General features: G+C 46.6%; 1 protein-coding gene across 12 annotated transcripts in view; it reads right to left on the bottom strand.

The window, feature by feature from the left end:
* LOC116940953 (sodium-driven chloride bicarbonate exchanger-like) overlaps positions 1-24,382 on the bottom strand; it is an 80,475-nt gene that overhangs the window by 33,138 nt on the left and 22,955 nt on the right. For 8 of the 12 annotated variants that reach the window (XM_032951391.2, XM_032951390.2, XM_032951392.2 and 5 more), the window contains exons 3-8: positions 20,210-20,359; positions 11,744-11,882; positions 11,081-11,241; positions 6,611-6,799; positions 2,933-3,367; positions 287-387 (exon numbers count right to left, since the gene is read on the bottom strand). In XM_032951391.2, the coding sequence (XP_032807282.2) occupies positions 287-387; positions 2,933-3,367; positions 6,611-6,799; positions 11,081-11,241; positions 11,744-11,882; positions 20,210-20,359 (1,175 nt within the window). The remainder of the gene's footprint in view (positions 1-286; positions 388-2,932; positions 3,368-6,610; positions 6,800-11,080; positions 11,242-11,743; positions 11,883-20,209; positions 20,360-24,382) is intronic. The other 4 variants (XM_032951397.2, XM_032951396.2, XM_032951395.2 and 1 more) reach the window with 1 other exon arrangement.

A 24,382-nucleotide genomic window follows, 5' to 3' on the forward strand; every position in this document is an offset into this window, starting at 1 on the left:
GTTAAACTCTTCCACGACATTTATTTAAATAGCTGCAGGATTTTGCATGGCTGGCTGGCTAGCGATCTATAGAGAATTATTGTCGTACATTTAAAACTCACTAAACCAAAACACTGAGGAGACGGCCTTTGTGGCTTACCCGAAATTCTGGCTTCATCGAGTCCCGGCTTCGACAGGTTTTACTGCTCGCTGTGCAGTGGGGGGCCAATTTACGCGACGTTTGAGATTTTGAAGGAGATGGTCACAGGGCATTGCAAAAATGGAAGGAGGAGGCTCGCAGTCGAACCTTGCTGAAGTCCACAGTGCTGGACTCCCCTGCGCGGCCCTCGCACACCTTGTCTCCATCTGCCAGGTTCCCGGGAGCCGAATGTGGCGAGGTCAAGAAGCCTGGCCCACGTCCCCACACGAGCACACACGAGCGCCACTTTGATGGACATGGTCATTATTTAACCCCCCTCCCATCGATGCAAAGCATCTTGATTATTCAGGGATGAGACGGGAACGTTGTCCTTACCGAGGGGCCAAACAGGAGTTTAAAATACCTTTTGGTGGGCAACCATACATTAACCACACTCTCCGATAATTTATCTCAATAGAAGAGGTTCTTGTTTTTTGCAGTGACAGACATGACTAGAGCGGGTAAAAACTTCTAAATAGGATTGATAGATCGAAAGTTTTCCCCCTCCAGTGCCGTGCTCGCAGCGACAGATAAATATAATTTGCGGGCTGTCTGAATTATTAGGCCTTATGTGGCCGTGGGGGGCTGCATGAAATGAAGTGGGGGACCGTAACCAGTCCACGGGCAGTAGGTTCACCAGCCTTGGATATATCCAGACAGAGCGTGCAAAGTCTTAAACAGTCCGAAAATTGTTATCCATTGGCACACCATGCACAACGCGTGCGCACTCTCACGCGGAACGCATTCATGCCTGTCGGGTTCAAATGAACCATTCCTCTCGAGCGTACAATGGGCTGTTACGGTTAGTATTCACACCGCCAAGATCGCAAAAACACAATAATGAAGGCAATCTACTCGTGTTAATTGGCAGCCATTACACGTTCATCACATTTTCACGCAGTTACTGAGTAATGACCAGCAAGTACGTTTCAGGGTGTCGGATATTTAGCCACCCGTCAACTGCAACGCATCGTAGAAGACTAGAAAACATATTGCAGTTGCGCTACTGGCACACTGGCACAAGCCAAACGATAAATGTAGACATTTCTCAGGAGCGCAAACCCCATTTGTCAGAGAAAGGCTACTATGTGACTGTTTGTCACACGACAGTGAAACCGATATTTCAAATTCTTAGAGTTGGAATTGAGCATTTTTTTTTTATTAATGACCAGGCTCAGAACCATAAACTCGCTACATTTGAGAGTCCAGTTTAATCATGGGCGGCTGAAAGCCAGATTTAGAACCCTGCTCAGCGCTCTGCTCTCTGCAAAGCAAAATTACTAATTGTGCGCATTATACGCACACACACTACACAGACAATTCTACGTTCAGCTGGGAGTTAAATGGACTTCGTGAACGTGTGAAAAATAATCGCTGTCTCATTCGCAGAACCATTTAAACCGCAGATTAAAGTGTCAAATGACAAGTTTTGTATTAAATACGAGGTCACTGAAGGGGTCATTTAATTCCTCCGTTAGGGCTGAAGACAACAGTAATAAGCCATTAAACCAGGTTCCACAATCTTCGTGGTAACTGCTCAAACACACGTGGGGAGTATAAATGGGAGCCCATCAGCAGGTATGCGGGGTTAAATTAGGCGAGACGTAAACGAATTAGTTCAAGGAGATCGAGGACGTAATGGGCAGCCAAACGTAGGTCGGGCTCTCGACCTGACGAGCACAAGATCCTCGCTCTGTTGACATAAGTGTTTAACTTCTAGGGCGACACGCACGCGAATTACATTTTACTGCGACCACACGGCAGGGCGCAAAGGCCAGGGATATGCCCGGCACAGCCACATTGTGTTGGATGGAGGGGGGGGGGGTTGAAACTGTTACATGCTTCCATAAGCTGAGATTGCTACAAATATTTGCTCTCATGTCACCTTGAGGCAAGTTCACGTGTTTGAGGTGGTGTCAATATAGCCTTAGGGCAAAGTTTTACAATATTGAACTGGAATTTGCTCTCCGTTCCAAGGCTTCAACAGTCTTACGTTGAAGATTGATAGGCACCCATGACGTCAGAGATGTTCCTGGGTGTTTCACCCGTTCACACGCGACCACTACTTGTCCTCTGTGACCGCGCTCACCGCCGCTGATGAGGAGCAAGGGCACGAGTCAAAGTTCTGCTTGTCTCGGGATTGCCACAGGGTGACAGCATGGACCTCTAATATAACGCTTCGGAGAGTCGTAGAGGATTCACTTGACACAGAAAGTGAGTAACCGGAGCATCTTCAGATTAAATTATTCAATTGAGTAATACCTGATGCGAAAAGGGACTTGCATTTAACTTCCTTGTATTTAAAGTCTGTAACAAGAGATAATGATGGGGATTCTAGACAAGCCAAACTCGTCGGTTTTTTTTCAGTCAATATTTTAATCTTGATCAAAAATATTTGGCTCTGCTCTTTGTACAAACAACACACACATGGTGCAGTTTGAAAACAATTACTAAATAAGGAACCCATCGAAAGTCTTTATTTTTTTACGTGGCAGTTAATAACCATGTATGTGTGTTGAACTTCTTTCGCACCGTACATAGCAAACCGTGCCAACCAGGCCACGCTTCAAAGAATGGGGGCTTTTGACCAGTGGTTAAAATTAAAGCATCACTCTAGCCTTGTCTATTCCTTAGACTGTAGCAGCTACACCCATGCAAGTAGTAAATAATGCTCATGCATTTCTGTTAACTCAAGCAAAGCAATTCGTGTTTTTATCATTCATGTACCTCTGCGACACACTTAAATGCACTTACTATTGGCCCCGGCAGCCAGGCGGCTCTGCTCCATGCAGGCTCTATAGGGATTGGCCAGGCACTGGCCGCCACAGCTGCAACAACCCTGGTGGAGCGCAGCGCGCGCCGGCAACTCCTCTAGCACAACGGGGAGCACCACCGTTGAGCTACGGCGCGGCTCGTCCCAACTTTCGTCATCGCCGCCGCCGCTACCGTCACCACAATCGGCTCCGGCCGTCGACCTATGGCGGTCTCCGGCAGGGGCTTCCCGCCCGCGGGAAGGTGCCGCGCCGCCTTTGCCCGCGGCCAGGCTACGGGGCCGCTCGGTTGCGTACTCGGTGGGGGCGGTGCCATCGGTAGGGGTAGGGGGGGGGCTGTTGGGGATCGAGGCGCGCTTCTGGAGCAGGTTCGCACGCGAGCAAGTCAGGGAGGCCCGGTGGGCGCCGAGCCAATGGCCTTGAAGGGGTGAGACCAGGGAAGGCGGAGAAGGGGTGAGCAAGGTGCGGACAAGCGAAGTAGCCGGGTAGGGAGCCGGGGGACAGGACGGAGAAATAATGGGTGGAAGGGGAAAGGTAGGGGCCACATGGGAGAGGGAAACAAGGGGTTGGACAACGGAAGAGGAGAATAAGGTTTAGGAAGGTGATTGTACAGGCACTGTCACGTTACATCGACGCAAATAAAATGGTGGAGGTTTATTTTTTTCAAGTAAGGTCACTGGAGGGCTTTGTTGGTGAAACATCAACAAACCGTAAAGACATTTTTCAGCTGTAAATATCGAAAGATATGTCTGTGGCAGCTGCGGCCCATAATGCGCTTGGGCTTTCACCACAAAGATCAAAATTACATAATTGCATGACCGTTAACTTGCACTGTTGAATTGCACTGAGGGCACTTTAATCTGGAACATACATTTCTGACACTGGTATTTATAAAGCACTTAATCCAGGCCATGTGAGTAGGGATTTAAAAATGCTTTACTACAAAAAGGAGCAGTGGATAACTCATTACCTCTAAGCCTCTAGGGAACTTCATCTTCTCACTCTGAGAGAGAAAACATTCACCTAAGTTCTATTAAAATCTGTTACGAATCACGTTATTTTAATGAAGTGCAATGTGGGATATTCTCGACCCTCCATTTCCTCTGTGAAGGTCGTTATGAGTGACTCCGTGCCAACTGCGTGGTATCGGCCAATATATCTGGGGTCAATTATAACAGCAATGACAACAACAATGGTGTGGAGGGGTGGGTGGCTCAGAGGTCAGAGCACTGAACTGACACCACGGGAATCCTGGGTTTTGAATGTAGACAGCTGTCCGTGATTTAACCAGGTTCAACATTGTCCAATTCGCGAAATATATGCACTTTATACATTGTATTAATTATTATATAATATTTTTATTGGTCTCAGATCGGTCACCAATGAATGCACGAAAAAACCCCATCCATTCAATTTGGGTCTGCACTCAATTTGGCTTCAATTCCAGGTCTGATAATTAAATATTGCATAACTATTTTACATACAAAAGTTGGTATGTAAAATAATGTAGGAATGCTGTTTTCTACTATGTGGATCATAGTTCATTTGAAGGGATTCCAGTGGTAGCTCTGTGATATCCACGTCTGTCAGCCACTATCTGTGAGAATTCGGAAAGGATATTTGAATATACAATGGACATGTGAATAAGAGCTCATCGGATTCCTCCAGTCTAAATACAGATTCTGATGCCGATATTTTATCTTAAGACATGATGATAGCACAATTGGGATAAAAAAATAACAGCATTGCCAACTGAATTTACAATCACATTGTGATTACAATTCATTACGGATGACACATTTACATTTGGAATCGACCCCAGGTCTGCTCAGCTACAACACAAAAGTGTTGTCTAACAGAGGAGAATAAGATGAAGTATCAGTCAAACGGAATGCTAAACTCCTCCAAGGAATTTCAACACCAGTGTTTTGGAAAAAAGAAGAATATTCCCTTGGACATAAGAAAGGCACCTTTCTTGCAACACAGATGAGTGGAGATCTCATGAGTAAGATCTTTACAGTGCCATGGGAATCCACACTGCCAGGCCATTACATATATTTGCGTGTACTCTAGCAGGGGAGTGAGGAGTGGTGGCACAGTGGTTAGCTCACTGCACTATAAACTCAACGCCCTAAATGATATTCATGCTCACAGCTAACACCAGTGGTGAATGATATTGAACTGGTCCTGGGCCTCTTACCTAACATACCTTACTAACCCATACTGAGCAGAATGATCAAGTATGGTCTGGTATTAAAAAAAATAACCCCATGACCGACAAGGCATGGGCAGTTCTTCATCCAACAGCGGACTAACAAAGATATGCAAGTTGTTTCAAATAAGATTCCTTCTGACGGACTCGAGGTGCAACAACAGCCTCATCGTTTTTGAAGGGTTGCGTTATGACACTTGCACCAATTAAGCCTGTCTCCGTGGTGATGAATCACTAACACAGGGTCAGGCGCCCTGCTGTTCTCACTGGCCGTGTTTACAACAAAATTACTCCACTGAATTCTCTAGGATCAATTTTCCTTCCGTTGTAAAGGTCATCAATAACACCATCCTGGGTTCACTGTCCATTTCCAATCGCATCTTGCTCAATACGCACGCCCCCAGGGTGAACCAATCATTCTGCCAATGCGCAGCACAAGCAAAAACACATTTCATTTATGACCTTCGCAATTGGAATTTAAGGACAACAGGCACAGAGTCAATATATATTTTTTACAACCACAAAAGTTCTAACAAAAAATAGGCTACATTAACTGTTTAATCAACATGATCTTCATCATGATTTTCTTCATTATTTTATGGTATTATAGATATTACAAGTCACGTAATGTTTTTTGTTCATATAAGCGCCGCTTATTCATTAAAACATTTTTTGGTAAAAGTCATGAGATAAATAAAGAATATGCAGGACCTTCCAAAACACATTATACTTCACGATTAGGATAACAATTATATTCTCAATCATCTGCAGGTGACAGATCCCATCCAATCAGAGTCAGTTACAGTCAGAATCTTTTTCCTGGAGAACTCAGTACACGACTGCAAACAAACAACGCATAAATCACAGCATACGATACCTACCGGCAGTGCCCGATACGTTATGGAACACGAAAAGTTACTCAAATCGCACAAATAGATTTTTATTCAACAAAAAGTAATTTTCCCAACATCTTATTGGCGGCCCAGCAACTGGAGGCATAAAAATATCGGGTCGCAAAAAGACATTAAACATCCTGTTACAAACATATTAAACATCCTGTTACAAATACATTATAGTCCTATACTCTTTGGTTCTATTGGGTAAAGTCACGTAGGTGAAAATAAAATAACAAAACCAAAGAGTATGGATCCTAGCAGTCACGAAAGCTTTAAATCTAGAATACATTATAGTCCTCTTACACTCTACGTAGCATTAAGACAACGGAGCGGGGTCAACCAAAACGAGACGGGTGTAAAGAGTAATCGTCCTGGTAGGCAGGGCCTGCGAGCGGGCAAGTGCGGCAACATGTGTTCGGGAAGGGCAGGAGCGACTGGGCAAGGGGAGCAATGGGTGGTAGGCAAGAGCAGCGGAGGGCAGGGGCAGCAGGTGGGCATTGGGTGGGGGGGGGGGGAAGAGGGGGCGGGGGGGAGGCTGCGTGCGCCGTCTCACCGTTCTTCTCCAGCAGGTGCGTGTCCGAGTACTTCTTGCCCATGTCGGCGAGCGAGCGTACGATGGGGATGCGGTGGCTCAGCTTCTTCTCGCTCTGGTGGTGGTGGCGCTTGAGCAGCGCCTGGCGCACGCGGTCGCGCACGGCCACGTCCAGCTGCCCCGACGCGATCTGGCTGTCGAGCACCAAGTCTGACGCACACACCCGCGGCCGAGGTGGCGAGATGTTAACTCCCACGCCTGGTATGCAGGAGGTTTTGCGTTCGATCCCGACCCCGATGCCTGCTGTATATTTGGAGTTTGCATGTTCTCCCCGTGGTCACGTGGATTTTTCACATATTGCCATTTAGAATCAACGTGCGTTTGAGAGTATTTGGTTGCTGTAAATTTCCACATGATAAGCCACTTCTCTGCACCGTCAATTGCGGCCAGGTCGCTTCTGAAAAAGAGCTATATATATATCTCAGTGGGCCTTGCCTGGTAAAACAAAAGAATAGGTTTAGTTTAGAACACACGTGGCCTTTGGTGACCGCTCTTACGGCGCGCAGGGGCTGGCGCGAAGGTGCCACCGCAGGCGATAGGTAGAGACACGGCCAGGCGAGCGTGAGCTCGCGCGCCAACCGACTGCCTGGCCAGGGGAAATGTTATTAGCGAGCGCCTGTTAAAGGTGGCCAGGAGGTAGCCAGGAGATTGCAGTGCAGCGATGGATTCTCGAATACATCTGCGTGGTATTATCTCCCTCGAATTCTGGTTGGCTTTTCATGTACAAAACACCCATGAATGGAATTGGCCAAGCATCCCAATGCAGGAACCGCCTCAGGAAGAGTCTTGAGACAACAGCGAGACTTTCCTAGATAAAGCGAATCATTATCATACATCATCATCATCATCCATCATCATTTTCGTGATCCACTATTGGATGACGCTTCCGCAATTTGTCACCAAGTGAGCAGCAGTCTTACATGAATCTGAAGCTTCATTAATGAGAATCAAACACTTCAAAGTTATATTAAAGCTCATTGAGATAGCACCAGCAATGCCACTTCATTGGCATATTGCAACATATCATTGTGACATCACTCAAGTGTTCTAATGGAAAAATTGACCGAAACTTTAAAGTATTTTTCTCATCCACGAAGCTTAAACGTCTTGTCGGAAAGCTTAGGACACACAGCCTAGGTGTGTAGCTACAAGATAAGAGCGCGTTTGCTTTTAAGATTACTATTTCGCTTAAAGCACACACAGTTAATTGGATGAGATAAGATTCATTTATATTGTCATTTGACAGATGTGGGTTGCACAAAATACCATCAAAGATACATACCGGTTTAACAATAACACTATTTTATTAATATTATAAAAGTCCAATTGCAACAAGAACTTTAGCTCGACTTGCGAATGGCCTTGGAAAATAATGCCTATATTGCCATAATCATAAAGCTATTTAGTATGCACAGGTAAAGATTGGTTATGGTATCTGCCCTCCAAAAGGATTTGTTATTTTATTGCAGTGTGCCAAGTACAGGTCCAAAGGCTCAAAACCCCAAGCCAGCCATCAACAAAAAGCACCATTAAAGTTGTAATAGATAAGAGTAAATGGACTTCTTGAATTGCGCAAAGTTATAAGAAATTGGAAAAAGAAACGGCAGGGTTATTCCAAAGTGGAAGCAGTGCGAGGCGGAGAAGCAGAAAGAGAAGCGGTTTAGACCTATGGTGTGGCGGTGATGGTTGAGAAGAAACAGTCAGTATCTGGTAGACCGAGGGATTGATGAGTATATTTCACAGGAACTGTAACCACGATGGTAGCGATAGAAGAGTCAAAAGGAGGCACAAGAACGCCGGTGAGCGAGTGAACTTGAATGAATCGGTAAGCTCGGGCTCATCCACCAGCTTAACTGCCGTACGCCGATTTCTTCACAGCAGAATATCCCCGTGAACCGACAATTACCGTGGCACCAGAATAATAATAATAACGCTTCATCCTACAGTGTTACCACGAGCGATAAGCTCAGCCATCGATACAACCTTAAGAGTGGAACTGAACCCAGGAAAGCACAACTCCGTGGCATGTGTAGGGGGTGCTGTAAACTTAGCTCTGAATTGGGGTATAAAGGCAAAGGACTACCACTGCAGCAAAAATCAAGAACCCCTTGATAAACCGCATGTGAACACATCTTTTACGCAATCGGGCATTTTCATCCTACATTTGGAACCAGTAGATACTTCAAAGTACGTGACTAACGTTTACACTGGACAAAAAAAATAATTAAAGATGACCAGAAAAGAGAACACGCACGGCCTTTTTGTCAATCCACTGTTAGATGAAGGGCCTCCCTATAGCCAAGCGGGTTTTGGGCGGATCACTGTGGGTTGGTGAAGGTGTTGAGCATAGATGTCAGTGCGTAGTTGCGTGCAACAAGATATTTTTCTGCCATGTCATTTGCTGGTCACGTCGCCCTGCCACAGCATATATTTTATTTTATGCACGGTGGATGCCCATACAAGCACTATCCAGGCTCAACTCAGCTGAGCTTCCGACATCTGACAATACTGGGCACATTCTGGAAAATGTGTTCAAAACAAGCAGAATTTGTATTATTACCATCATCAACATCATCAATAAAACATGAATAGAGTTTCCTTTAAGTTTTCCAGGAGATTTGAGTCAAAATAAATTCCGCTTCACATCATGAAGATAAATGGTGTCGACACAACCGTGAATTTCACGGCGGAACGGTGGCCGATTGTTGAAGCGCAATCAACAACCGTGTAACTCGTTACCCCGCGAAGCACACAGCCAACTCCTGCGCGCAAAGAGAGGATTCTGGTCTCCCGAGTTCTCACTTGGTTAAATAAATAAACCTGAGTTGACATGAACCTCGAGTTCATTCACCCCTACTCCGTGAGCGCGTCTGGGGTCACCTTGGGCCAATGCATCCCCCCCCCCTTCGCTTACTTACTTATCGATTTCAAATATTTTGCCAAGATACAATCCCGAAGCGTGACATCTCATTTACAGTGCCGTCCTGGAAACGGCACACATGACGGGGTCGCACACCATTTGGTACGCTTTGTGAAATCGGTTTTTTTTTCTCCCATTCTTTTGATGTTGTTTTCTTTTTACGTTTCACGTGCACAAGTGCACATTCAAAATAGGCTGCCTGCATGCACACTTGCTTTGAAATTCGTTGTGGTAGGCCTTTGCAGTTGGCATAAAGTAGACATCACCCACCAAATGTTGGAGACTTAAGAACCTAATCGGTCAGGCGAGTAATCCGATTAAGCGTGCCGTAACCTAAACGGGTAGTTCTTAAATGTCTCATGACCCTACTTTTCGCCTTTGACCAAACTATCTGGAATGGGCCCAGATCTCGTCAGATCTCGGATGCTGAGCAGGATCGAGCGGGGACGGCGCTTCGATGGGATGGGCGACTGCTCTGTGCACAAACAGGTTGCCATAGGGCTTGCGGGTCAACGAGGTGGGCAACAGATGGCAATGCAGAAAATACACGGTTGTACTGTACTTCTATGATACCATGCCTAATACTCGAGGCCTTAACCAAACCGCACTGGCCAGCGTGGTAAATTACGATCAAGCAACCCTCACGACCCGTACAGGTGTGTGGAGGCCATTATCCAGCAGTGGACTGACAAAAAGAGTCATACGTGTGCACCATGTTCTCCATTACACATGCACGCACACACACATGTTCATGTTAATAAAGGCATTTTCAACAACTCGCACAATTTTTCAGTTCACCACAAAGGGTGCATTATTTATAGACGAACCGCACTATCGATAGAGCAGGAAACCTACACTGCTGACAGAGGCAGTGACAGACGGCCAATGAGCTAACGCCGTTTCCCAGCCCTCCTCCTCGCATGCCCCACAAGCTACGGAATCAGAAGGCCCGATAACAACGCAAGCCAAGTCGAGCTGTACCTTAACACAGGGAACACCCTTACACTAAATAAATACAACCATAACAATACACACTAGCACCAGGGTTGAGATTACGGGATAAGCAACACCGAGCCGAGTCACTTTGCAACTGGACTTTTACGCGAGTTGATTCGTTATCATGCAGTCATATTATACTGGGTCCAAATTCTGCATTTAAATTCTAAGTAAATTGCCAAACCACCCATAATGTGCACGATCTTGCAAGATCTCGGAAGCGGGAACGAGCCTGGATAGTGTTTAAAGGGGCAACCGCTATGCACACAACAGGTGTTGTAGGCTGCTGCAGAGCTACGTTATGGACAGTAGGGTGCAGTGCAGTAAAACCTATTGTACGACACGAAGCTCCAACGTTCATGCTACCCACCTTCACCGACCTGCATTAACCAGCGAGGTGAAGTATGGTAAGAAAAATACCCCATAACTCCCACGACATCCGGTAGCTGACACCTCGCAGCCGCCCTCACCCAGCCCCCGTTAACCCAAACCCTCAACCCCTTGACCTTCCTCACCAGCGATCTCCTCCAGCGTGGTGGCCTTCATATCGAGCATCACGGTGCCGTTCATGATGCAGCTGCGCAGCTCGAAGAGGCTGTGCAGAGACAGCGTCGCCACGTACGGCTTGCTCCACCGCTCTCCACCATCCTCCACATCCTCCTCAAACTTCAGCCACCTGTAGCACGTCAAACACGGGGGGGGGGGGTGGTGGTGTGGGGGAGTATATGCTTCTGCACCAAACAGACCATCGCCGCTGTGTGACCCAGCAAAATTTGGGAGGGGGGGGGGGTCTCTCCCTGGGCCCCCCGCGGACACCAAGTATCCTGTAAACGTACGTAATCAACGTCACGTCTTCGACCAGTCCTGTTTGAGGAGCAGACGTTAACCAAAGTGGGCGGCGGGGTGCAACTCGTCCGCACGGGAAGCGGAATTAAAAGTGACGATTACAACGATGTGGGCTCTGTCGGTAACAACTGCAGGGACACAGGTGCAGGTGAAGAGACGAGCAAGTGGAGTGGTGGCCGAGGGGTTCAGAGGTCAGAGCACGGAGCCAGCATTTCCTGCTACAGAGCGATAGACAACTAGCGGCGAATATTCTAAATGTAAATTCCTCCTTTTCGTGACGTATATATTTTTTAAACGCAAACGCGCGACCCTCCGCCGCGTGCGTGCCTTACCTCGCCGTTTCCCTCCACTCGCACTCCTCGCCGTCGCGCATGCACAACTCGTCCATCTCCGTGAAGAGGTCGTGGGACACATGCTCCTCGTCGTCATCCTCCACGCCCAGGATGAACTGCACGCGCTGCGACGGCGTGTCTGTGCACGCAAGCGGTGCAATTTTTTTAGACGTCGTCTGCTTCAGAGATTAAATGTGCTGTGTATTATGGATTTTGATGTGCTGAATTCAAATGACAATTAAAATAACTGATGGGCTACTGTTCCCAAGATATTTAAGCTTTTTACATTTTACGTCTATGTATATTGTGTAAATAGTAGAGTTTTACTCATAAATTGTAAACCTAGGTCTTTTCATGTGTTTATGGTTGCTTTACATGATAACATGTCACCTGTCCTGTTCATGTAACACTTTTAAATCTACAAAAGGGTCTATATAGATAAAATGTATTATAAAACAAAAGGCAAAAAAAACTATTATTATTATATACAAGTACATAGTTTAGTCCTTATTCAGTGTCTACGTCTCGGCTTGTCTCTTGTATTCATTCAATGGAGCATCTCCTGTCACTGTCCAGCAATAGTCTGCAAGCATTGATGGGCTCCATTTGCCCTGATAGCGTTTCTCCATTGTTGCAATGTCCTGGTGAAGTCGCTCGCCATGCTCATCGCGCACTGCTCCACAGTTATGTGGGAAATAATCTAGATGAGAGTGCAACATTTTTTTATCTTTAGTGACATGTTGCAACCAAGGCTTTTGTATGCCTTGAGGAGGTTTTCCACCAACTCCCTGTAGTTGTCTGCCTTGTTGTTTCTGAGAAAATGTGTTGCCACTAACTGGAGGGCTTTCCATGCCGTCTTTTGCTTGCCACGCAGTGCACTGTCAAATGAATCATCTCGAAGAAGTTCCCGAATCTGAGGACCAACAGAGACACCTTCCTTTATCTTAGCTTCACTTAACCTTGGAAATTTTCCACGGAGGTACTTGAAAGCCGCTTGTGTTTTGTCCATTGCTTTGACAAACTTCTTCATCAGACTCGGCTTGATGTGGAAGGGTGGTAACACAATCTTCCTTGATTTAACAAGTGGTGGATGCTGAACACTTTTCCTCCCAGGCTCCAATGACTGTTGGAGTGGTCAATCTATCTTGATCTAGTGGGAATCTCTCGCACGACTATCCCATTCGCAGAGAAAACTTTGTGTATCTAGTCTGCAGACCAAGCAAAAGAGGCAACATCCTTCGAGTCGCTACAAAGCTGCCACTGATGTTGGTCATAATTTATGCACCTCAAAAGTTGGTTCATGTTGTCATAGGTTTCCTTCATATGGACTGCATGACCAACTGGAATTGATGGCAAAACATTTCCATTATGCAGCTAAACAGCTTTAAGACTAATCTTCGATGAATCAATGAACAATCTCCACTCATCTGGTTCATGAACGATGTTGAGGGATGCCATCACACCATCGATCTTGTTGCAGGCTACAAGATCACCTTCCATGAAGAAGAATGGGACAAGATCATTTTGACAGTCACGGAACATGGAAACCCTCACATCACCTGCCAGAAGATTCCACTGCTGCAGTCTGGAGCCCAACAGCTCTGCCTTACTCTTGGGTAGTTCCAAATCCCTGACAAGGTCTTTCAGTTCACCTTGTGTTATGAGGTGTGGTTCAGAGGGGGAGGATGGGAGAAAATCTGGGTCATGTGACCGTGATGGTTCAGGACCAGAAGTTCATTCCTCTTCCTTGTCTGACTAAAGTGAGAATGATTCTGGTGCATCAGGAACCGGCAGTCCTTCTCCGTGGGGTACTGGGCGTATAGCTGATGGAATGTTTGGATAATGCACAGTCCACTTTTTCTTCTTTGACACACCTTTCCCAACTGGAGGTGCCATGCAGAAGTAACAATTGCTGATATGATATGTTGGCTCTCTCCAAATCATTGGCACTGCAAAAGGCAAAGATTTACTTTTCCTGTTCAACCATTTGCGAAGATTGATGTTCTAAATCAAACCAAACATTAAACTAATTTTCAATGGTACAGTATATTTATTCAAGTAGTGGTATCCCAAATTTCACAGCAGCTTATTTCCCTTCACACCAACATTATGTAAACTTCCCCCCCCCCCCCCCCCCACTGTGCCGGTCCAGTACATCATTGTTATGCTAATTCCTTTGTCAAGGGTTTTTTTTGTTTCCTCCCACACAGCTTAAAGAACGCGACCTGGGCTTGCTGTCTTCACTCAAACGCTGTCCTCTGGACAGTCCAGTCCCTTCACCTGATGAAGGCCACTTGTGTTGTGGCCGAAACGTCGTGATTTTTTGTTATTTTATTTTTACCTACGTGACTTTACCGAATAGAACCAAAGAGTATAGCAGAAGTTATCTGCATAGCAGAAGCTATCTGCATAGCAGAAGCTATCTGCTATGTTTGTGTTATCGTTCATACTGACCCGGTAGCATATCTTGAAAACTATAGCCAATCAACAATCTTAAGCATAATTTTCATTCTCAGTGACCCAGAATAAGTAAAGTTGGACTACATTTATTTCGGAAGCATTTTGGCTGTAGACCAGTGTAATTAGCGCCACGCGCCTCGCGCCGCGACCAGCGCTGGATGAGATTTGAGGGGAGCCCCGGGGCTGCTCTAGTTTGGCGAGCCCCCCTCCCTCCTCTCTCTACTTAATTCCTTCCCTTGACTGTTTTACTGCTACCGATGCTCGATGCCAAATGATCCACTGTCACGTCAATTCCAGTTTTTTATATGCGATGTACGAAAATGTCAAAGCTGAAAGAAATTAAACTATTTTAAATATTGAACACACATACTCATACTATGATTATAATAACCAAATTACCCGCAGGCTTTATCATAGGAATGCGGTATTGCGTTTCATCCACTAAAAAGCAGAGTGTAGATATATTTTTATGGGTGCCTCAAAAATCTCGAGCCCCTGTGTTCATTGGGAGGCACAAGTGTTACCACTGTGCCTCACAGCAAGAAGAGCCTGGGTTCGATTTCCCAACTTGGGTGCCTTTCTATAGTAGGGAGTTTGTATGTTCTCTTCCTGTTTTTCATGGATTCTTGAGTTTCCTCCCACAGCTAAAAAAAACAGGCAATATTACTGCCATTGTCTAAATATTCCAATGCGGAAATATTACTTGTAAATTACTCAACCAGGATTATACATAGCAACATTTCCTCCTATTGCAAACAGTTGGCTGGACCTTCCTGAAAAATATGTCTCAAGTTTCCTGGGTAAAAAGACAAAATAATATTAACAGCACAATTTTTGCTGCTTTCCCACCCCGCCGCAGTTGGGAGACACACGGAGTTCGTGTCCCCATACTCCCATATCACACAACCTTTGGGGGAATGAGAGCACTTTACTACAGGGTCAAAAGGCTGCCAAATATTTACACGTCCCTATGTTAAGGACCTCTCTCTCTGTGTCTCGCGTTTAAATTCCAAGCATGTGCCTCTCCAAGTCTCTTCTGTGGACTTTTCAGATTTAGTTATGAGTAGGGTTAGGGTTATTTTCCGTGTCAATAATTTCTGATCCGTGCAAAATAGCAGGCAATGTACACCAATAAAAAATGTTCTACTTGAGTCACATTGGAATTTTAGCTTTTCATTATCAAGTTAGAGATATGCTACTGAGAGATAGCAAGAAGAAAACATGGATTAGCGAATGTACGTAAGCTTGAGAGATCACATTGACTGTAAAGAAAAGTCAGAGTGCTTGAGCAGAATACATCACTAAAAGAGGTGATGATGATGATGACGGTGGTGGGAGACACACGAGGGAGTGACAGCCAAAGGAGGGAACATGCCAGAGAGTACGCTAACCACAAAAACGGATCGATATTAGCAGGAGCTGGATTGATTATTACATCACGTGACCATGAAGGATGAGGACAGCTGGAGGAAGGCTTCATCCAATATGGATGATTATGATAATGGCGATGACATCAGTGAAATTTGGCAAATATACCAAGTAGGACTATCCTAAATAGCATGCAGGGAGACCAGTCTGGATAAAATAATAGCGTTAGACGGAATTATGTTCCACAAAGCAATAAAGAGGTTTTCTGCAGGTGGCAAAGGGAAGTGAATCCCAGGGTGTTGTGCTGGAGCGATGCGTCGTCATTAGCGTTCTCGGTGTGCCAAATTGAATATCAAACAATTTGCACAGCCATTTTTTTGGTACCACGCCATTGTTTTTTGCAGCAAAAGTGGGCCGGTCTGCGCGTGCTCGCGCGACGAATGCGTTCATCAATCAACCCCAAGCGAAGCCACCTGTGCGCACACACGCGCGTCTCCACCCACTCGGAGGTCGCAAGAATAACGCGATCGTCCTCCGCTCCACGCGCTCTCTGCGCAAGCACCAGCTCAAAGTGTAACCCCCTGAATGCACACGGCCACTCCTGCCACCACTACCAAACATGAGAGGTAAATAAAAAAAAATCACAACCAGTGGCTTAGCTATCGAGTGTGCAGGGTGTGCAACTGCATTGGAGCAGATGAGCCCAGGCACCGCACTACAAAGTACGGAGGGAAATTGAAGTCCCATTTCATTCCTTGCACCAGGGCCGATGCCAACCACGCTACGCGACCGAGCACAATGAAACATAAATGAAGATACAATGGTAACTAACTGACACTGCCTTGCTCGCGCAGTTGCAATTTTTAGATCCTCAAGGCACTTTCCTGGAAGGTGGATCGCTTAGATTATTATCTGCCACGGTCAAGCGGGACGGCTGTCAATGCGTCGCGGAGTCGTCACAAATTATTCACGGCGCTTCTTTTAAAAAGCGTGGGCCTGGTGCCCGCTGCCGGCTGGCACGGAGTGGCGCTGCATATATTTAGAGCTCGCGTGGGCCCTCGTGGGATTACTTTGGCTTTCTCCGCACGTCAGGCCACCCGGCAACACCGCCGTCTGGGCGGGAGAAAACAAAGCCGGCAGAAAACAAAGCCGGCAAACCCCCGCGATAAACCGTGGGGGGAATGCTGCTCATGACGTCCCCCCCTCCAGCGTCCCCCCCCCCCCCCATAGACCGGCCTTGCAGCATGACCTTGTTTGAAAGGGAAGCATACAAAACAACTCAAGGAGGGGCACGGCACAGACAATGTTGGACAAACTTTAAACAAATATCAATGCGGAACAGAATGCTCACGATGAGATCTACTTTTGTCTGTCGTGCATTCTGCTCTAGCTATCACCCCCCCCCCACCCCCATGTATGTGGAAAGGCTGCAACTTCCATGGCTTAGTTTTGGTTGTGCGCTTGGTATCGTGTCCATTCCCACTTCAACAATTTAGAATGGGGGGGGGGGGGGGGGGGCTGAGCCTTTGGCAGAGGTGGGGGGCGGGTGAGAAGGGCCAACCCCTCCAGCCACTCCCCCCCCAATGCTGCGAGGCTGCCCGAGACACTCGTTCATTGATACGCCAGAGCCGAGGGGAATGAATGGAGATTTACCGAGATCAACAAATAGAGAAAAGAGCTACCCTCAAGCAGAGCGGCATTACATGGTGTGGCAGGGCGACCTCGAACGCAGCAACACATTGAGCTCAGAATGCCCCTACGTTTGCACGTTGCCATGGACACGGGGGGGGGGGGGATAATGTATATTTTTTAAATAGTTGAGGGAATTTGCTTTTGATTAATGTTAACGAGTGTACCCCTCGTGCGACCGACGCGCACTGCCCCCCGTGTCCGGGGCAAGATTTGCGAGCGTGACCGCATGCGATCCTGACGCGAGGGGTCTTAGCGCGGAGGAGGATTTGTTCTCACGGTTTCCCAAGCTTCTGACAGCCGGCACGTGGAGCCACAGCGACTGCGCTAAAGGGCAGCGTGACGTGCCCTCGTGGCTCCGAGTCACTCCAGTAATGCTCCCTGTGAAATCTTAATGACCAGCCTAAAGGTCAACCTAAACTAAACACCCGTATGGAATTATGTATACAAAAGCAATCCATACATATAAGTGTATACACATGCTGAATACCAAACATGCTTTGCATAAATATTATATGAATAAATAGGTACACTGTATATGCTATAATTGCTGCCCCATGCTGGGTTAGTGAGGATGGTTTTGACCATACTTCACCACGCTGGGTCAGTGCGGCGTGGTAAAGATGGGGGCCAGGACCGGTTCACATGTCGCTCATCACTCATGTTAGCCATGGCGAGGAATCAAACTCACGTTGATGGGTTCGTGGACGCAGTGTGCTCAACACGTTAAATGCAATATCAAAATAATAACAATGATAATTATGCTTTTATATAGCGCTGCCAGATACCCTGAGGCGTCTCAGATCGTTTTACATCACATCTCATCTCAAACATCTAAAAGGGCACTGTATCATGTATACAGTACTATTCAAAGTGTAGTGAGTCCAACTGAGTCGCAGATGTTGTTCTTTAGAGGCAACACATTTATTCACAACACGTATATACAAAAGGGGTAACTGCCCCTTTACCAGATACAGCCTAGGGTGGTGACCACTCGGCTAACTCCACTACACACAGGCGTTACAGCGACGATGGACCAGACCCTCACGCGGGACCCGGCCACGTGTTGGTGCCTCTTCAGACGTAGGATTTGGAGCTTCCAGCTTGCAGAACGAAGCGACCCCGGTCCCTCTCAGGGACCCACCTTATATCCTCCCGGGTCGGGGCCGGCTCCTCCCTCGGCCCCGCCCACCTTCACGAGCGTCCCAACTCCCTCTCGATCCCTCCCAGGACACGTGATCACCTTCCAGCCCCCCCCCCCACCTGAGGGCCTCTCTGTGGACACGCCGGATCAGGTGCCTCGAGGGTCAACCAGAGTGCCATGGCCCGGGGCAACCCTGTCCCTGGGCTGACACTCTCTCGCTCCCCCTGGTGGGAGCCCGCACTGCACGCCATGCGTGGTGCCGAAGCTATCCCAGCGCTCACCAAGCCCCGCTAGGGCTGGTACTACACCCACCTACGGGGTGTACGCGGTGACGGTGGATCGCACGCCGTGCTCTGCTGCTAGAGCCGGCCTTATTCAGCAACACACACGGTGCTGTCCGCGACGTAAGTACATCGCACGCCGCGGCCCTCCCGGGCCGGCACCCCACAATGACATTCTCAATGTCACTACAAAAGTATACCCCATATAGCTGCGACAGTTTAAGTCTCTGTTCCCACACATCAACGTCGGCACCTAATATAAATGTCAAAGCGAGCTGTGATTTACAGGTTATTCATGATGGGCGTTCGGCTCGGACTGCACACAAATGTAAGATATTCACTTTACGTATTAATACAGTGCATGGCTCATCTCAGTTCGAGTGTACACACGCGCGTGAGTGTACATGCGGGTGTGTACACTCACAAGGGCGTGTCTGTGCGCGTGCTATTCTGGATGGAAGTCCCCGTTGCCGGGCGTGCTCACGAGCGAACGCGTGGCTGTGAAGCGCCGGCTATGTCACAGCTGCTACCATCTTGGCCAACAGCTGCCAACTTAGTCTACGTGAACGGCGTGGCTGAGATTCCTCTCCCCGCACGAAACTCCACATTCCCAATGCGGTGGCGGCGTCAGCGAACCGGTGATGGCATCTTGTTTCGTGGAAAAGTGGCTGGGACTCTGCGACCGGCGCTTGCTGCCGCTAGACGAGACCGTAAACTCGCCACGTGCAACGCAGCAGGGTGAGAGAGGAAACTGGAAAGCAAAGTGGGGCAGTGGAACTCTCCAGGATGCCCCCAGGCGTTTTGCGACGCCAACCGAATGTAAATGTTGTACGTCCAAGCTGCTCGGAGCAACAAAGACTCTGGCGTCTGTTCCCGTTTGGCTTGGGTCATTGCCCCGGAGCTGTGATTCACATCTGAAGCAATTTCTGCACACATCCATTTCGCTCCACTGCCCAATTTCAGTTTCACTTGATATTGAAAGCAATGCAGCATTGCGATTCAAGAACAATGTTTCTCACAAGTACAATATTACCTGGATCAGATGCGTGGACATGAACAAAATAAAAGAACAAGTAAGCAAGGAGAAGGCGCATGCTTGGAATTACACTGACGGATATAAAAAGGAACACATGTATGAGAAAACATAAGCAAGTTAGAGACATCTTTTGAACTGTTAAGGAAAGTAAATGGGATTTGGCAGGACACGTTGCTAGAAGGTTTGAAGGCCAGTGGTTCAGACCGACATGACATCTTTCATGGAGATGGAGCGATGAAATCAGCACGTGTCCAGGTGGTGGGTGGATTGTTACACCGCAGTACCAAGAGAGCTCGTGATGGCTTCAGGAGGCTTTCACCCAGCAGTGGATAGATCATTGCTGATAATGGATATGGTGATGACGTTGCAAGCCCCTGGTGTTTGAGGCGCTGCCTCTCAAGCGTGGAAGCTTAGCCCCAATATCGCTGTGGGTTTCTATGGGAAGACTCCGCATTTCTCCATAATTCTGAATAAAGGGCTGTGCCTACCTTGGCATCCAGACTCCGAGTCGTCTGCGTTGGCCTCTTTGTCACGGACCCGGCGACGGTGGTGGTGACGGTGGCCTCCGCGGTGGCGGTGACGGCGATGGCTCCTGCGGCCCGAGGGCACGTGTAGGCCAATGTACACCGTGCGGTGAGCTGCAAGCAGGACCGACAAGGGGCAAGTGTGGTTAGGCGAATGCCTATTAGAATCAGAAGAATCAGGGTCTTTATTTAGACTGGAGGAATCTGCGATGAAACACAGATGTCCAGTATGGGTGGGGGTCAACAAGTTACAATGGCAAACAATACAAAAAAACTATAGTAGTGAACAATTGTGAAAAAGGTAAGCAAGTCACAAATTATAAAAACAAATATTAAAGTAATACATTTTTATGAGTCTGATTAAAGGCTGGCACAGCACGCGAGGTGGGGGTGTGGAGAGTTCCGCGGCTAGCCGCCTTTGTCTTCCCAGTGCCAGGGATGCGCTGACACACCTTTCAAGTTATTTTAGGGCTGAGGTGGCATAGAGGAGGCTTCAGGCCAGGTTCTGGAAGCAATTGTCACCGGCAAACTTGAGGTCCACAACGATTTCTGGATAGATATGTAATGCAGTGGGTTCGCAAACCCATGGTCTGCGAAACTGTTGCAGGCAGTTACATTGGGGAACCTAAGCGACATATCTGGGACCGTGTTCGTGAACATAAGGCAGATCTAAAAACACGGTAGGACCAATACCTCGGCCGTGGCTGATCATTGTTTTAATGCGGTGGGCTCACACGAAATTGATTTATCTAAGACGAAGGTACTTTGCAAACCCACTGGCTATCAAAGATTTGTTCCTGAAACCATCCACATATACAGACACAACTTAAATTGAGAAGATGGGTACAAACTGAGCAATCATTGAAAGGACGTTATCAACCAGTTTAAGTGATAACTGGCTGTGATGTTCCCATCCTACCACCTTCCGATGTTGGTTGTTATTTTGGTCTCTCTGATTTTTCATTAACAGGTTAAATTTCCCACACTAACACAGCCACCTCGCTCACCGAGCTCGATGTTGCTGCTCTCATCTCTCACATTAACATGCTCATCTCTCACATTAACATGCTCATCTCTCACATTAACATGCTCATCTCTCACATTAACATGCTCATCTTTCACATTAACATGCTCATCTCTCACATTAACATGCTCATCTCTCACATTAACATGCTCATCTCTCACATTAACATGCTCATCTCTCACATTAACATGCTCATCTTTCACATTAACATGCTCATCTCTCACATTAACGTGCTCATCTCTCACATTAACATGCTCATATCTCACATTAACATGTTAATCTCTCCCATTAACATGCTCATCTCTCGCATTAACATGCTCATCTCTCACATTAACATGCTCATATCTCACATTAGCATGCTCATCTCTCACATTAACATGATAATCTCTCACATTAACATGCTCATCTCTCACATTAACATGCTCATCTCTCACATTAACATGCTCATCTCTCACATTAACACGCTCATCTCTCACATTAACATGCTCATCTCTCACATTAACATGCTCATATCTCACATTAACATCTTCGTTTATGACCCTTGGGCTACACCCATTTTAAACATTTAAAACAGTCTGCCTCATCAGCTGTCCCCCTCTTTTTTTCTTCCTGATGACGAACGCTTGTGTTGCGGTCGAAATGTCATGGTTTTTTGTTATTTTTTGTTATTTTCTGCAAACCTATCTACGTGACTTTACCGAAAGACTCAAAGAATATGTTGCAGGCACTCCGATTGTTTTTCACAAAACACAAAAATTAGATAATAAAAAAGGAATTAATTATTGTCATACCTTTTTTTATTAAGATTTTACAGTACAAGCAGATTTAGCTTTGAAACATATGTTGTTGGTACACCATGGTCCACAAAAGCTTTTGAGGGTTCACATTGGTTCGCAGGTTCCGGAAAAGTTGTGTCCCAACTCTAGGGATCGCCACTCTGAATGCTGCCCATGGCGCTGTACAGGCCCATCTGTGTTTGCAAAATAAAATATAAGCTGTGGTTTCTACGGTGCTCAATAGTGTCTGCAAGTTTCGTTAACAAGGGGGAAAAATGTGCACGGTGACACGACTACGAATACACGGGATTTTTTTTTTGTAATGGTGAATAAATAACAACTGTCATTGCAATTTTAGCCAACATTGTTGCTCTAACTGGCCCTAGGTTTGGTCACCGTTCTTGTGGAGTGGCGGGTGTCAGCCTTTACATGGCCCACTCTGTTAAGTGAGAAATCACGACTAATGCCTGTGTTAGCCACGGAGGTTGTGACAGGTTAATTTTTGTTCATTCCTGTTGCTTTATGCCCCTGTACCGTTCCCGCTATAATATATGTATGTTGAACTTCTTTCGCACCATACATAGACAACCGTGCTAATCGGAGGTGCAGTTATGTGCACCGATGCCTACATTATTGAGAGCAATATTGGCACGTTAAAAAAACGGTAGATTTTTTTTTTAATGCCATCATCAACACAGCGACCGAAACATTGGTCAACAATCTCCCAATCTCCAGAGCAACAACTCAACCATGATTGTGTATCGCCAGGAATTCAACTTGAGTTGCTGGAATTGTGCGCGAACAACTACATTACTGGTTACAAGTAAACAAACAAATCAAGTCGGTAAAATAATTACTCGAGAAGTAATTCGCAACACACACACATTTTAACAAGTCCAATACCGCAACAAGGAGATTAAACAGCTCGTGCAACCAACACTAGACACAATTCAGCCTTCCGTCATTCACAAAGAGTGACAACTTTAATTTTAACAAGACGTTTCATGTCAGCGACTTCTAATACATGTTTCCTGGCCGCGGAATGAATAAGCGAAAAAATAAAAAATATATTGCGGTTCGCTCCCGCCATAGTGAGCCGCCATTCTTTTGGGGGTGCAGTGGTGGCTGTGGCAGAGGGGGAGGCTCAGAAGGAATGTGACAACAATGATTCAGCACAAATGTATATATCCTTAATGCGGTAAGCATTGGGAAAGTTCACGCTAGTGCCCTTGGCTGGCCCTGTTCATTCTCTGTGCGGAATATAAATATTGAAACTTGAATGGACAACTCTGGAAAGTCATGGAAAGTGAACGTATCGGCAGAGCTCCTCCGTTGACGGAGATGCTGACCCCTGCCCTGCATCTGAGACCTAACCACTTCCATGGTTTTATACGCAGCACTGTGAAGGGTTGTCAATGGGCTGTGGCAGGGTCTGGCTCCCACAGGGACTGATGGAGGGGTAAAAGGGGGATGGAGGTGAGAGGGGATGGGAGAAAAAATGGATGTGACGATCACCAACTCTAACCCTGCCCTTAGAGCTATACAGGCCGCACTGTGAGCTTGGGAAAAATGTTTGTAACGTAAAATAGGCTGTGGTTTCCAGGGTGCTTAGCAATAGCAGTGAATGTTGTTAACGGGAGGGCACTATAACATCACTAGAAATACAAAAGATTATTTTTTGTCCCAGTCAGTGTTCAAAAGTAACAAGCCTTATTATATTGCAAGCAGGTCTTGCGACTGGTTGGTCGAGTTTTTTTTACTCTTCACAAACGTCATGGCATTTCTAACATCGACCTGTTTGGCAAGCATTCGTCAAGTGTATGCATTTGAGTAGCTGTGCTAAGTCTTGTCTGTCTAATAATAATCCAAAACAGGAAGAAACAATATTTGACGAATTTTTTTTAATGAAAACACATTTTTAAAGCATTTGGAATATACAGCATTTTGGATTATTAGAGCTCGCGGATGCACCTACCGCGTGCTGTAAAACAGCAACAGGGTTTTTGAGACAGATGGCAGTTTTCAGCTGGGATTGCCACCTCTGAGGCACAACAACTGGAACATATCATGAATAGAAGAATACCTCACATCACTGGGAGAGGGAAGAATTACATGTAAATACATGGGCTTGAGTGGTGTATTAATACTTAACTGTATGATGCCAGAAATCTTGCAGCGAAGATTACACCAAAATCCTGCCCTCAAGGGGCCAAGCTAAAGTCACTGCTGTGCAAACCACGATTCTACAGCTATCCCTGTAGCCATAGCCATTGTTGCGTGCAGAAAAGAACCGGACGGAAGAATGAAAATTTTACATCTGGGGCCGTTAAGGGGAAA

This window comes from Petromyzon marinus, chromosome 10 (assembly GCF_048934315.1).
Source record: "Petromyzon marinus isolate PM22_M1 ecotype Great Lakes invasive population chromosome 10, UKy_Petmar_22M1.pri1.0, whole genome shotgun sequence".
NCBI lineage: Eukaryota > Metazoa > Chordata > Hyperoartia > Petromyzontiformes > Petromyzontidae > Petromyzon > Petromyzon marinus.